Source organism: Nematostella vectensis, chromosome 7, assembly GCF_932526225.1.
Source record: "Nematostella vectensis chromosome 7, jaNemVect1.1, whole genome shotgun sequence".
In the NCBI taxonomy this organism is placed as follows: Eukaryota; Metazoa; Cnidaria; class Anthozoa; order Actiniaria; family Edwardsiidae; genus Nematostella; species Nematostella vectensis.
Window position 1 is genome coordinate 3,329,034 of NC_064040.1, and position 12,824 is coordinate 3,341,857.

Genomic DNA, 12,824 nt, shown 5'->3' on the forward strand with positions numbered 1-12,824 from the left:
ACCAGAGGCTCCTGTCGACCACAGGAAACCCAAAAGAATCGAGACCCGTCTCAAAATGGCGGACGAGGAAAGTTCGTCTTCATCATTACTGTCGAAAGATTTGAAACTTCCCCCCAAGACAGCTCGCGATACCGGTTCAGTCGATATTAAAAAAGACGAGGACCCATTTGGCGAGATTTCCACGGACGCTAGAGCTAGACAAAGACTAGTTTCTGAGGGATCTACGACGGCGGAAGCTGAAGAGAAAGATCTAAAAGAAACATGTCGGGTGGCCTTCGACAAGATCACACAATACCTGAATGGTGAACTGACAGGTAAACAACAAACACTAATACGGTTTCTGGTTAAGGGCCTATGGTACTATCTTTTGAGTACGTTGCTAGGGAAATTTGTTTGTTTTATAAAAGCTTCTGTTTTTTGTCAAATCTCTTGGAACTTGCAACATAAGTGCTTTAGACATAAATAACACAAGTGATGACGTCATCTGACCCCTCCCATGGTCACGTGACCCAGAACAGAAAAACGTGTCGGAGAAGCTACTGTTGAAATCTAACATAATTTTTGTTGCAGAAATATTTTAACATCACTATTTTCTAAAACTTCACGCATCGGATTTGCGAAATTTTGATACTGAGAGAAATGGCGAATATTTATGTTCTTCAAAAACGACATATTTGGTAATAACTTTTTCATTTCTTCAAAAATCAAAAATCCCATGCGTTAAGTTGTTAGGAATGGTAATATCAATGGTTTGAGTGAAAAAAAATTCACAATTGTTGTAAAATGTTCAAAATTAACGTGTTTTTCTCGCGTGGAAATGGCCGCCATATTGTTTTTTTGCCATCTATTTTTATTCTCTAAAAATATATAAAAAAATGCATTTTCTTCTACAAAATTCGTAGCAACGGAGTTTCGTAGCAACGAGATAGTACCATAGGCCCTTAAAATCTTTTTATTACTAGGAGGTTTGATCCGAATAGATTTGGGCATAGTTACTACTAACTATGATTTGGGTTTCTTACAAATAAGGATGGGAGGAGTCAAGCGCATACCAAGGACTTACTAAGGGGGTAGGGGGTAAGCAATTGTAGGTATCATATGGAAAATAGGGGCATGCATATCCTGCACACACCCCACCCTAGAGGCTTTGAAAATCATTCTTTTGTATCTCGGAAAAAAAGAAAAATTAATTCTCTGTGAAAACGTTTTTTTTTTTCAGCATCCCTGGAAGATTACACACTGTTAGAGCAACTTAACAACTTGACAACTGATAAATACAAAGAGATGTCGACAATGACGAAATCACTCATAACAACCATGGAAAAACTGGATGATAAATGTGAGGGTTTGCTATTGTTTGCATTACAACCCGGCCGCATTAAAACTATGTGTACCAGAAGGTACAGGGAGAGCACGAGAATTAGGATCTTTTGTCAGCGATTTCTTAATAAAATAACCAAAAATGCATTCCCAATTCACTGAATATTGTATTCAGCAAATAAAATATCTCTAACCTTTGTGCGAAATGTCTCCTGCCTCCCGATTCAGCGAAATCCTTTCTCGTTATATTTCTATTTTTCTTGTCTAAAAACCCACGCGATCATTGTTTTCAACTCTCGAAACATTTGAACAGTACTGAGTAACCATAGCCTCTTGAGTGTTCATGACTAGCCTAAACGCTCTCCGAACCTAACTTTGTATTAAGGTTCTTTATAAAATAGGAAGGGAGTGAAACAACGCTAAATTCCATTGTTCGAAAACCTGCCTAGTTACGACCAATGTTTTGATGTTGGTATGAGACATGATTGATGAGTGACAGCTTTGAACTTATCGCGCCGCCGACACACGCCCGGGCATGCGACAAGTGCAGGGATCAGGGCTAATTTTGTCTAGGTGGGAAAAAGAAATGTTTTGTTTTGCATTGTTTCACTCCCTTCCTATTTGATATAGAACCTAAATAGGAAGTTAGGTTCGGAGAGCGTTCAGGCTAGTCACGGACACTCAAGAGGCTATGGTTACTCAGTACTGTTCAAATGTTTCGAGACTTGAAAACAACGATCACGTGGGTTTTTAGACAAGAGAAATAGAAATATAACAAGAAAGGATTTCGCTGAATCGGGAGGCAGGAGAAATTTCCCACAATGGTTAGATATATTTTATTCCCTGAATACAATATTCAATACAAATTGGAAATGCATATTTTGTTATTTTAATAAGAAATCGCTAACAAAGTATCCTAATTCCCGTTCCCTGAGGGATGCAAAAACAATTGGGGAGTTTGAGTTATCCATGTAGTAATCACTGAACTTAATCTCTTGGCAACTTGAAGACTGTTATGATTATCTTGAAGTCAATTTTAAAGGTTAAATTGGTTGTCTAGCCAGCAATCAGGACATATACTTAGTACAGGGATGCCTTTTGAATACATTTTTTTTAAATGTATACTGATATTGATAAGAGACTCATAACTTGATTCATGTGTTTTGCAGACAAGAGTCTTCAACCATACTTGGAACAAATAGATAGGATTGAGGACAGTGTTTCCAGTCTCGAGCAAGCTGCTTACCGCCTTGATGCCTACTCTAAGAAATTAGGTACAGTAGGCAGACGGCTACTTTATTGAACTGATTCAAAGGGCTACAGGACACAGAGTTTGTAGTTTCCAGTTGGCCTTGGGGTTGAAACTCTTACTTTTCAATATGTCCGTCTAATTAGGAAGAAATCATAATTTCAGCATTGATGGTGCATTTGACAGTCATCTCTTGGTAGTCCCTGGACCTCCACTAGGTTTTGGGTTAGATTGCCAGAACATGATTTGAGTTTGCTAGTTTTTGCCTTAGCTCCAAGGGTTTTTCTCCGGGTTATTTGGATTCCTCCCTCAACAAAAAACAACAATTAAAGCTTGTGTTGTGGTCAGATATGTGTTGTAGGTGTCAGGGGTGCCTTGTATACCTTTGACCTGACCACAATGTGTCTGTGTTCTTGTAATCTTTTGTCTTTGTAATCTTTGTTTATCAAGGATAGCAGATTATCAAGGATAGCATATTTAACCGAATATACAATTTTCTAACATATGGTCCTCGTAATTCAGCCTTTAGCTGCAAGGAGGTGATTAGCTTCCCAAAATTATTTATTCTCTAGGCTAGCTTTGGGCTCTTCTCTGATAGTAGGTTGTTTAGTAAACCACGGCCAACATATGTCCACCAAAGCCAATACAGCAAAAGTGTTTGCCTTTTGTTTTTTCTGTTACACTAAAGGATTGATCAACACCTTTCTCAAGCTAACTTTTTTGTCCACAGAAAACAAATTCAAAAGGCTGGAAAGAAGATAGATTTTAAAGCAGGATTTTCAAGTGTAGACAGGTATTTTAAGAAATTTAAAAAGTTCATTCAGTTGTAAATAAATCATTGACATAGAGTTGAGTGGGGGGGGGGGGAAGAACTGTGGATAGATTACTGTAAAGTAATAATAAGGGTACATTAGTTAAGACTTCCACATTAAGTGAATCAAAGACTTGCACACAAGAGCACGGTTTAAAGGGTTCAAGAGAACAATTCATTCAAATAAACAATATGATCATGGTTCTGAAAGCATGCATATATGCATTATACCATATCAATCATAACAATGGCTAGCTGAGGAATTTTTACTGCATGGTATCTCCATTTTATTGGATAGACTAAAACTGCCTATTCCATCATTAATAAATAAAGATCTTTATGGGATATAATATAGTAACAATAATAGGTGTAAATGTAGTAATAAGTCATTAATTGTATCATGATTTCACATACAACTTGCTTCTAAAGAAATTTTAATTAAGGATATTAGGAGTGTTAGTTAAGGTATTTCGAAAGGCACACCATTACTTGCCTGCTAGCACAGTATGAATTTATTTGGACATTACTGTTCCCATGGTACATGAATGCCAAGATTCTGAAATATCCCACTAAAGAGCCTGCTAGCCAGCTTATTACTAAAAATGACCCATTTGTATTTCAACTTTGAGCCATCAATTTGCAAAGTGTTTAGTGTAATTTGTGTGGTTTATTTTCTTGCTCCATGGCATACAGTATTTCTTTACATGAAATCTTTTTCTCCAACCTTGTCTCTTTCAGGACTATAGTCTCCTCGACAGGGGTAAAACTCTTGAAAAGAACTTAATTTGGAATTATTTTAAGGAGTGGGGGAAGGAGTGAGGTGCTAAAAAAGAGGAAAGAAAAGAAGACAGAGAAAAAAGAGAGAGGCAGTTTTGAAGAAAATAGAAGATTGGAAGCACTGAAGAACTTTTCATGTCTGCCTTCCTCTATATCAACTTCTCTGAAAGGAATACACTATTTCTCAAAGTCTTGAACATTTGCTTTATTAAGGAGGTCAAAAGGCTGATATTTTTATGTGCTTGGATGAATGGCCATTTTTGTTTAATGGGATGTCTTTTCAAACTTTTTTTCAACTCTCAAATTTCTCTCATATTTTATTACAAGAAAATATTAAGTATTATTTATAATTTTACAATATCCTAGTGTGTTTTAGTATACAGAATTTTGATTTGGGTTGGCTATCTCTGTTGGCATAAGATTTCAAATTCGGCACAGAAATCTCGTCTAGCTTGCTGAAGTCTCACCTAAATAAATAAAAAGGATAGAACATCAATTGCTTTACAACACATCATTGTTTACAATTAGTTCTACGATTAGTGAAGCAGTTCTAACTATTTTACGATTGTAGCAGAGAAAATATATTCTAACATGAAAATTGATTACCGCAAGGGACAGGGGAAAGCTGTGTATATTTGGTAATATGGTGTTGAAAGGCTAAAGGATAGACAATTCTGTGTAAATGAAAAAGCTAGACATTTACTTTTACTCTGACTTTTGGGATACTGATGACATATTCCTGTGCTTAATTGCTATTGGTGCCTTCACTATTTCTTAATTGGAACCGAAATAAGAAGAGTTAGTCCGCTCTGAGGAGAGTGGAGGGAAGAGAAAGCTAGTGGAAACGGAGACAAAATATTTATGCTGCATCCACACTAGTGCTATAATACAGTCTAGTGTAGGACAGAGTAGGATTCAAGATCAATTTTGAACGGTTTGAACGCAGCATTTTATCGTACCTTGCGTCTAAGCCGCGTTGTTGTACATTGAGCTTCTAACATTGCGCACAATTGTTGTGTTGTAGATATGTCTTGAGCCTGAATTAAGAGAGAAAAAAGTGTTAATTAGCTGGTATGAGATGGTAGGCATCTGGGTTTGGAGAGAGCTAATTGAAGCATCTCGTTTTCTAGGAATAAAACTAATTAGTCCAAAAGACGCCTATTAGGAAGATTTTATAATTGAAAACTAAAATATTTCTTCCCAAATTACGAAATACTGCTCTTTTGAAAGTTCCAGTAGAAAAATTCGATACGAATTACAAAGTTTATGAATAATTAAATTGTTTACAAATTCAAGCCATTTTCATCTGGCAGATTAAAGATTAAGAAACTTTAAGTTTTGAATCATCCTATTTAATATGCTCTTTTTTACCATTTTGGTGTTGACCCAAGTACATGGAAATTCTTTATCATCAAACAGAAATGTTTCCTTCATAGCACTTTATGCCAAGTAACAAGTTGGTTTTCAAAACATAAGACTGGTTAAACCCTTGGGGAATGCAATATTCAAGAAAATATACGACCGGAAAAAAAGAGTTTCATTGGTGCAATTGATTAAAAATTTCAAATTTCACCATTATTAACGTACTAAAACCATAGCCAATATCAATGCAACAAGTTCACTTAATTGAATTCGCTCGAGGACAATTATGAAAAGACTCGTGTTTATGATATTTTACACAATTAATTTTAATCGGCCTCTGCATCTCCCTTCATGGAAACATGGCATATCACTTCCTCTTATAAACCCAAACATAGAGATGCTAAAATGACATTTTTAGATTGGTTCTCGCGATTAACGTAGATCTGCTGTTATAAACGGGATATTTAGCGTAGAAAAGAGGAAACAAGGACGACAAAGACGGTACGGAAATAGACGAATGGAACTTTTACTCTCTACTGAAAAATATCAAATTTCCCAGTTATTGGTACCGTTCTAATCTTATCGTCCATTATTTCTCGAAGGGAAAATTGCTTCACCCGATCATGTCATATTTTGACGGAAAAAATGGGATTAGAAGTCTTGCCGATTCCACTTTGCCTTAAATGCGTGCATTTAGACAGATAGAGGCGCTTATGTCGTTAACAGAGCTAGGGAGGAAGTTAATAAATTAGCTTAGAAGAGTCGTAAAAGCGGACTAAGTGTCACGTAATGGAAAATGAGAAAAAAAGGCCGAAATTTGTAGCCTTTGAAGAACTCCCAAGCAGAAATAAGAAACCTCTCTATCTCTTTGAGTCTATTTCAAACCTCGATTGTAATGGCGGAGTCAACCAAAAAAAAGCGAAACACTATCAAGTAAACTAAGCACTGTTAAAACAAAACGCCAGCTGATTTCCGATACTTTCAAGTGAGCATAACTGTCAAGCAAATGATCTGTCGTCCAATTGACTGGAAGTAATTGTGAGAGCTTTTATCTTTAATGTCATATCAGTGGCGCGCAGTCCAATCCGTTTTCCAATATCGGTTATTCATCCATTTCCTTCCAAACCCGGCGCGTTAGTGGTCTTGGGTATAAACCACAAGGTTTTTGGTTATTAAAGAGCGGTTTGGAATCTACATTATTAATAAACCACTCCCCGTCCATTATACAGCTTGAACAAGTTACTACAAGTATATGCTACAAATATATGCTTAATATCTTGACCCAAAATCACGGCTAACTGTGTGTTGGCACTCACTCTCCCTCCCATCGTCAACTTTTGGTGAGAGGTGCTTTCTCAAAAAAAAAAAAAAATTTAAAAATTAAAGCATTCTGCTACTTCTACTGTGAGTTATACAGCTACTGACAATATATTTTTTATAAGAACCTTTTTATAAGAACGTCCAGCCTTAAAAAATCACCAAAATTTAAGTACATGCTAAGAACATGATAGAATTATGGATCAAATAGCAGAACAATTTTGCTTAAGGTCTAAAATGCAGAATAAAAATACATAATAACGGCCAGCCTAAACTGAAAATTAGACGATTCTATAAATATGTGTCGTCAAATGACACTGGCACCCCACCCTCCCCCCCCCCCCCTCCCCGTTCATTTTGACAGCCAGATTTAAGTCCGCGATGCAGTATTGTGCACTGTTAAGTTTTGTTTAAATAACCCCTCGTTATTAATGAATGCGCTACGTCACCGCTTGTGAGTTTCACCTCAGTAAAATAGCTCAACTTTTTTTTCAGGACACACTATTTTACTGTATATTTATAACCTACTTTGGAATGTGACCTTACTAGTGGAACAGATAATCCACTTAACAAAGCTAATAACTTACGCGGTACAGCAGTCACGCCTATCCAAATAGCAGATTAAGGCCGTTTATATGCCTTAAACCCTTCCCACGCGAGACCGTATACGCTACAATAAGTAATCCGGCAGATTACTCATCCCACGCCACTGGAATCCAGTGAAGTGAAATGGGTTCCCTTAAGCTGTCATGTGACTACATTTTCCACAAAAAGCGTCTCTTGCAGACAATGAGAGATGAACGTCAACAAAACCCCGGTAACTCGAACTCCCCGATAACTAAAACTCACTTTAGTTACCTACCTAATACCGTGGAACCTTGATAACCCGAACTCTCCAACAATTTAGGCTCCAGGGCTCCATCGATACAGTGAAACGCAAATAACTCGAACTGAATTCAATAGTAATTTCCAGTCATTTCTTTTCGGGTAACTACTGTTGTTTTATGGTGGGCCCTAACTGCAATTATCTTGAGACATGTCTTTTCGGATTATTCAAACTCTCTAAATCGTTTTATCGTTGTCTCCCGTAAGGATACTCTTAACGGGGTTCTACAGTAGGCCCACAAAGATAAAAATTGTGTCACACTATAACACACATTCCTCTGATGTTTGTGGGAAGCTGTGATGAAATTGTGGAATGAAACTTATTATAATCCTCTGATAAAAGAATTCTCAATAACCGAGAAAAAACGAATATGGGGCAAAACAGGTACTTAGCTTCCTTCTATTTGATCTTCTGTTGCGTGTTTTTTATGAGGATTTACGAAGTCTTCTTTTTTTAGTAGTTTGCATCGTCACTCGCCCCCTCTCCAAAAAGTCTAAACGTATTTATCTATTTTTTCAAAGTTAAAAACCGTAGTCTTTTTCAGGCCTTCTGTCAATCTTACACAAAAGAACGTTGGATGAATGCGATTTCGTTGTTATCGACAGCTTTTCTAACCTCTTCCTGTGTAGAGTAGAGATGGCAAGCGCCCATTAAATCCAACAGATGATTTGACCTAAGCTTGCCCGCATAATTACAATTTATCAATAATGGAACCGCACTCTTTGTGTTCGCATGACTTATCTAACAGAAACTTCTCAGCGGATTTTGACTTAGTTGAACAATACACGTGTTTGTTTTTAACTCCGCAACATCTGTTGCTTTTTTAGTAGAAATTGGACAGACTAATACGTTTAATTGGTCTTGATGGTTTGGAAAAATATATATATATATATCGTCTTTGAATCTTTAGCGCCAATATTACAGAAACTATGGTAGCTTAGTAGTAGCTTCAGTTGCCAAGCGTGCTTTTTTATGGAACTGAAAGTAAAAGCGGCTAGAGCTTCAACTATGAAACAGTTCGGGTGTTATTTATAGGAACGTGTTTGTGGCTTTTACTATATTCTAAAATGTTGCTAAATAGTGTGTTTCCAAGGTTTTAAAATCTAGTGCATTTGGTGCTAATACAATTTATTAGGAATCACATTTTATACGTCAAGCTTTTGTTTTCTGCTACTATATTACTTTTGCTAAGCTTTGCAATCGTTACTCTATGAGTATTTTGCAGTTGAAATTTGTTAAAAATAAAGTTTTCTTTATGGCGCCATGTGTGTAGCCCTTCATCTCGACCAATTTTTCATCATATCATTAACTGATATTTTATCCTTTTTGCTTAACAACTCACCTCTCTGGTATCTGACTGCCGGCCTGCCGTCTCCGCCGTCTCTTCGCGTTTCTCGTCTCTCGCCATATCCCTTAGTAGGGCCATACGCCAAGAAAACTCCTCTCTGTATGGCGTGTCGTTCGCTTGTTTCTTCACTGGGGGCGCCGTGGCGCGAAAATGCAGAAAACCTTGAGTAAAACTCTCTACTACGACCTGTGTGGTGGCTAGGTACATAACTACGAACATTGCTATATGTGTAGAAACTCTGGCCATTCTACGGATTTTTGTTTCTTCTTACTCCTAACCGGACCTCGTATAGCAATTACTACCACAAGTGTCTAAAGTCGCCGGTTATTTAACGCCTCGAGCCTTTGATTGCATCTGTTTGTCCGCGTGTATATGGTAATTGCGTATCTCGTTTCTCCCTAACTTCCTGTAAGAGTGCGTCCTTATTTCACCCACTTGTGACTATTAGATGAGCAAATCGTCGGGTGGTCGGTTATCAAAGTTCATCTTTATCGCGCCTCGACGTCATTTTCATGCTGGTCGTGGAAGAGGTATTGAGTTATCTTAGGCGATAGGAGATATTCAAACTAGATCCCTCAGACGAACTTAGCGAATTCCTTCCTTGATGTCTAGCTAATTATGATCTCGTCTTAACCAAGTGTCAGGTATGTCTTCCGCGTGCTTAAAGGTCACTTGACTCGTGCAAATTAACCCCACAGCACCTGTCTACAAGCGGAGACACACGTCAGAACACGAGGGGAGGGGAGGGGTGGCATAGTCAAAAGGACCTACTAGAAATAAAGGATGTACGCAGTCAGACTTGTCTCCCTCGGAAACCAATAAATAGTGACCTCAAAGGGTTTATGTGGGTGGAAATGATTAAATAATATATAGTAATACAGTACGACCTCTATTTTAAACGCCACCCTTGGAAAACAGGTTTGGTCCTAAAGGCGTATTACAAAATGAATGATTATTGTGGATAGAAAATGAAGGAAACAGTCCTTTTTGTGTTTCAAGCAGCAACATTGGTGACACTGAGGAGACGTCATACGTCAGGCTTGGTGAAGAGCGGGGAGTTCCGTGACATTGATGAAGGGCTGGGGAGAGTTAAGTTGACTTGGCTGTTGATGAGGTTTGTGTGTGGTGGTGGTGAGGGGGTCGTGCGGTAAGTGTAGGGATGAAAGTGAAAAATAACAACAGCAGCCCAGTCTTGTCATTGTACAGTCACCCTTGGCAACGGTGAAGTTAAGCTCGTTTATAGAGGATACCAAAAATATATCGTACACCATTAGCATTGTTTGAAATCCAGTTTCGTCAAGAGTTTATTCATTCAATGATATAAATTAGAAATTAATAGACATTAGTTAGTTTTTTTTTAATAAGTCATTTTATTCAAGATTTTTTCTAACTTTCTAAACATGATTACTATCAGCGTGTTTCGTTTATGGTCGAATTTACCACGCTCTGCTATGAATGAATTCGGATGAATTATTTATTGTAATATATTTTATGAAAAAACTAAGTAATTTGTCCAAGCAACCCCGAATAAATAGAGGGGTTTGTCCTTTTGTAATATAAGACACGTCTTTCATTTTTCCCAGGTGTTCTCTTTTTCTAATCAGCTCTTTAGATTAAGCAAATTTTAATCGTTCACTTATATTTACATTTTCATTATCTCATTATGTTTGTATCCCAGTGCGTAATTTCCTCAATTTTTTAATCTAGAAGTCCTACGTCTTTTTGTTCTCACTGTGTTTGATTACACCGAATGAAGGATAAATGAATAATTACGAAACCAAACCTAATCACGAAAAGAAAACTCTTACCAATTCCTCCATGATATTCAAGAACTTAACGACTTAGAATAAAGCTTCTTAAAAAATAAGGCCTTTCCATTAACCCGAATAGTTTGAGACGTGTGAACCGTAAGTTCATCAGCGGATATTCCAATCTACCCACTCGAGACCAACCTAAATTTCGCGTAGGTTTTATAAGAACGTCTTAAATAACAACGCAGAATACACAACATGGAAACCTGAGAAGTATACTTTGATTTCAAAGATTCTTTGAAAGATTCTTTGATCTCTTCAAAGAGAAAGGGTGACATTTTGCGGGACGTTTGTCATATCCTGGTTGCCGTCTGAGGGTATTGATACTCTTATCATTCGTATTGAGACCTTTTTGGCGCAAATGTCATGATAAAATAAAGCTCGCTAATAACGTGCTCATAAAACTGTCTCCGAAGATAACCAGTCTAATTAGACATGGTTGTTATCTTTTACATCATAATTTGGATGATATTTCATGGACATTATAAAAGTCGCGTTTGTTCTATTCGTGTCAGAAACGACAACACGAATAGCTCAGTTCGAATTCCACCGTGTCGCTGGAAAGGGGACACCACGGGCGAAAACAGCGGAAGCCCAGTTCTTTAGGCCAACCTATTGCAAAGACCAGCGATACCATCATGGGGAATTCACAGGTTTTTACACTGTATTACATTGTAATACTCTGTGTTTAGGGGATTGTCTCTGATATGTGCGTGAAATGTGTCTCAAACCTCCTTTTAGAGCATTTTTACAGAACGTGAGCTACAATGCTGGACAAAACTAATCGTCGCGTCGCTAAAAAAGGCGGGTTTCTCGATACCTAGAGGAAGGAAGAAGGTAGAGTAAGAAATGGGTTACATTGATCCCCTATGCGTATGCAGTGAAAAATAAAATAAGGCGACCACAGTTTTGTCGAGCAATGTACGTTTTCTATATAGAAACAAAGAGCCATGGGCTGGTATATCGGTAGAAGAAGAAATGGGTTACATTGATCCCCTATGCGTATGCAGTGAAAAAAAAATATGGCGACAACAGTTTTGTCGAGCAATGTACGTTTCCTATATTTCTATATAGAAACAAAGAGCCATGGGCTGGTATATCGATAGTTAGTGACACTCAATAGGGTAAACAGAAAGAGGTTATTAAATTGAATGTCATTGCTTGATAGCAATGGGATAATTGTAAATAATACTAATCATACAGTGCCTCAAGTGGCCCGGAAAAAAAGGGGCGCTTGAATGTGACGCTTGTAGCCAGAATCAAAATTTGCAGTGGCAAAGCTAGCCACTGGATGATAATTCAAACTAATTAAAGAGCCAAAGACTTTATTATAGTAAGGAACTAGCATACTTTAAAGATACTCCTATATTTTTTTACAGGAGAGAACCCGTTTGTATATATAATTATAAAATACGGTGCAGTCGACCAGAGAGAAACGGAATGATGTCTGGAAAACATTGCCAAATACCAGAGGTACAACAACAACAAATTTCGCCATATCAAGCTGCTATGCGCGATCAATTATGCCGTCTTAAACTAGATCAGCCGAGCAAGCCTGCGACGGGTAACACTTTATATTGAAAAGTATTTTCATTACTGAAATTCCTTCGAAAATGCGCGGCGCGAGATTGATTAACTTTGTCACTCCCAGCATTCCTACGTGGCGATGTGTTATGTGATCCCTCTCACTCCTTGGCTCTCCTAAGCTCCAAATTTCACAATCTCGAGGTAGTTTTAACTAACTTCAGGACGGGTGTCCATCTACGTCGTTCGTACAATTTGCAACGTTGTTGAACGTACTCGGTCAAATTTGACCTCTCCCATAACTTAATCTCGCTGAGACAATGAGAGGGAAAGTCAAGTAGTGAAAAAAGTTTACGATTGAGACTTTTAATAGCGGAGCTCCCACGAAGCGCCGCGTGAGCGGAGCCCCATACCTAAGA

The 12,824-nt window shown here is 37.7% G+C and overlaps 2 protein-coding genes across 2 annotated transcripts; one reads left to right on the forward strand and one right to left on the reverse strand.

Moving 5' to 3' along the window:
- The first annotated feature begins 18 nt into the window (after positions 1-18).
- LOC5514939 (biogenesis of lysosome-related organelles complex 1 subunit 2) lies at positions 19-4,859 on the forward strand. Its single transcript, XM_048729909.1, has 5 exons — positions 19-314; positions 1,220-1,339; positions 2,490-2,594; positions 3,300-3,362; positions 4,119-4,859. The coding sequence occupies exons 1-4, from the start codon at positions 56-58 to the stop codon at positions 3,329-3,331; spliced, it is 516 nt and encodes a 171-aa protein (XP_048585866.1). The 5' UTR covers positions 19-55; the 3' UTR covers positions 3,332-3,362; positions 4,119-4,859.
- Positions 3,633-9,703, reverse strand: LOC116619582. The gene is made up of 3 exons (XM_032384503.2): positions 9,065-9,703; positions 5,117-5,194; positions 3,633-4,624 (listed from the first exon to the last, which is right to left on the reverse strand). The coding sequence occupies exons 1-3, from the start codon at positions 9,314-9,316 to the stop codon at positions 4,559-4,561; spliced, it is 396 nt and encodes a 131-aa protein (XP_032240394.2). The 5' UTR covers positions 9,317-9,703; the 3' UTR covers positions 3,633-4,558.
- Between the last annotated feature and the right edge of the window lie 3,121 nt (positions 9,704-12,824).

Coding starts and splice junctions, on each gene's coding strand:
- LOC5514939 (XM_048729909.1), top strand. CDS start 56: ATGGCGGACGAGGAAAGTTCGTCTTCATCATTACTGTCGAAAGATTTG. Junction 1,340..2,489: donor GGAAAAACTGGATGATAAAT/GTGAGGGTTTGC, acceptor TGTGTTTTGCAG/ACAAGAGTCTTCAACCATAC. Junction 2,595..3,299: donor TGCCTACTCTAAGAAATTAG/GTACAGTAGGCA, acceptor TTTTGTCCACAG/AAAACAAATTCAAAAGGCTG.
- LOC116619582 (XM_032384503.2), bottom strand. CDS start 9,316: ATGGCCAGAGTTTCTACACATATAGCAATGTTCGTAGTTATGTACCTA. Junction 5,195..9,064: donor GGCAGTCAGATACCAGAGAG/GTGAGTTGTTAA, acceptor CTCTTAATTCAG/GCTCAAGACATATCTACAAC. Junction 4,625..5,116: donor CAACGCGGCTTAGACGCAAG/GTACGATAAAAT, acceptor TTATTTATTTAG/GTGAGACTTCAGCAAGCTAG.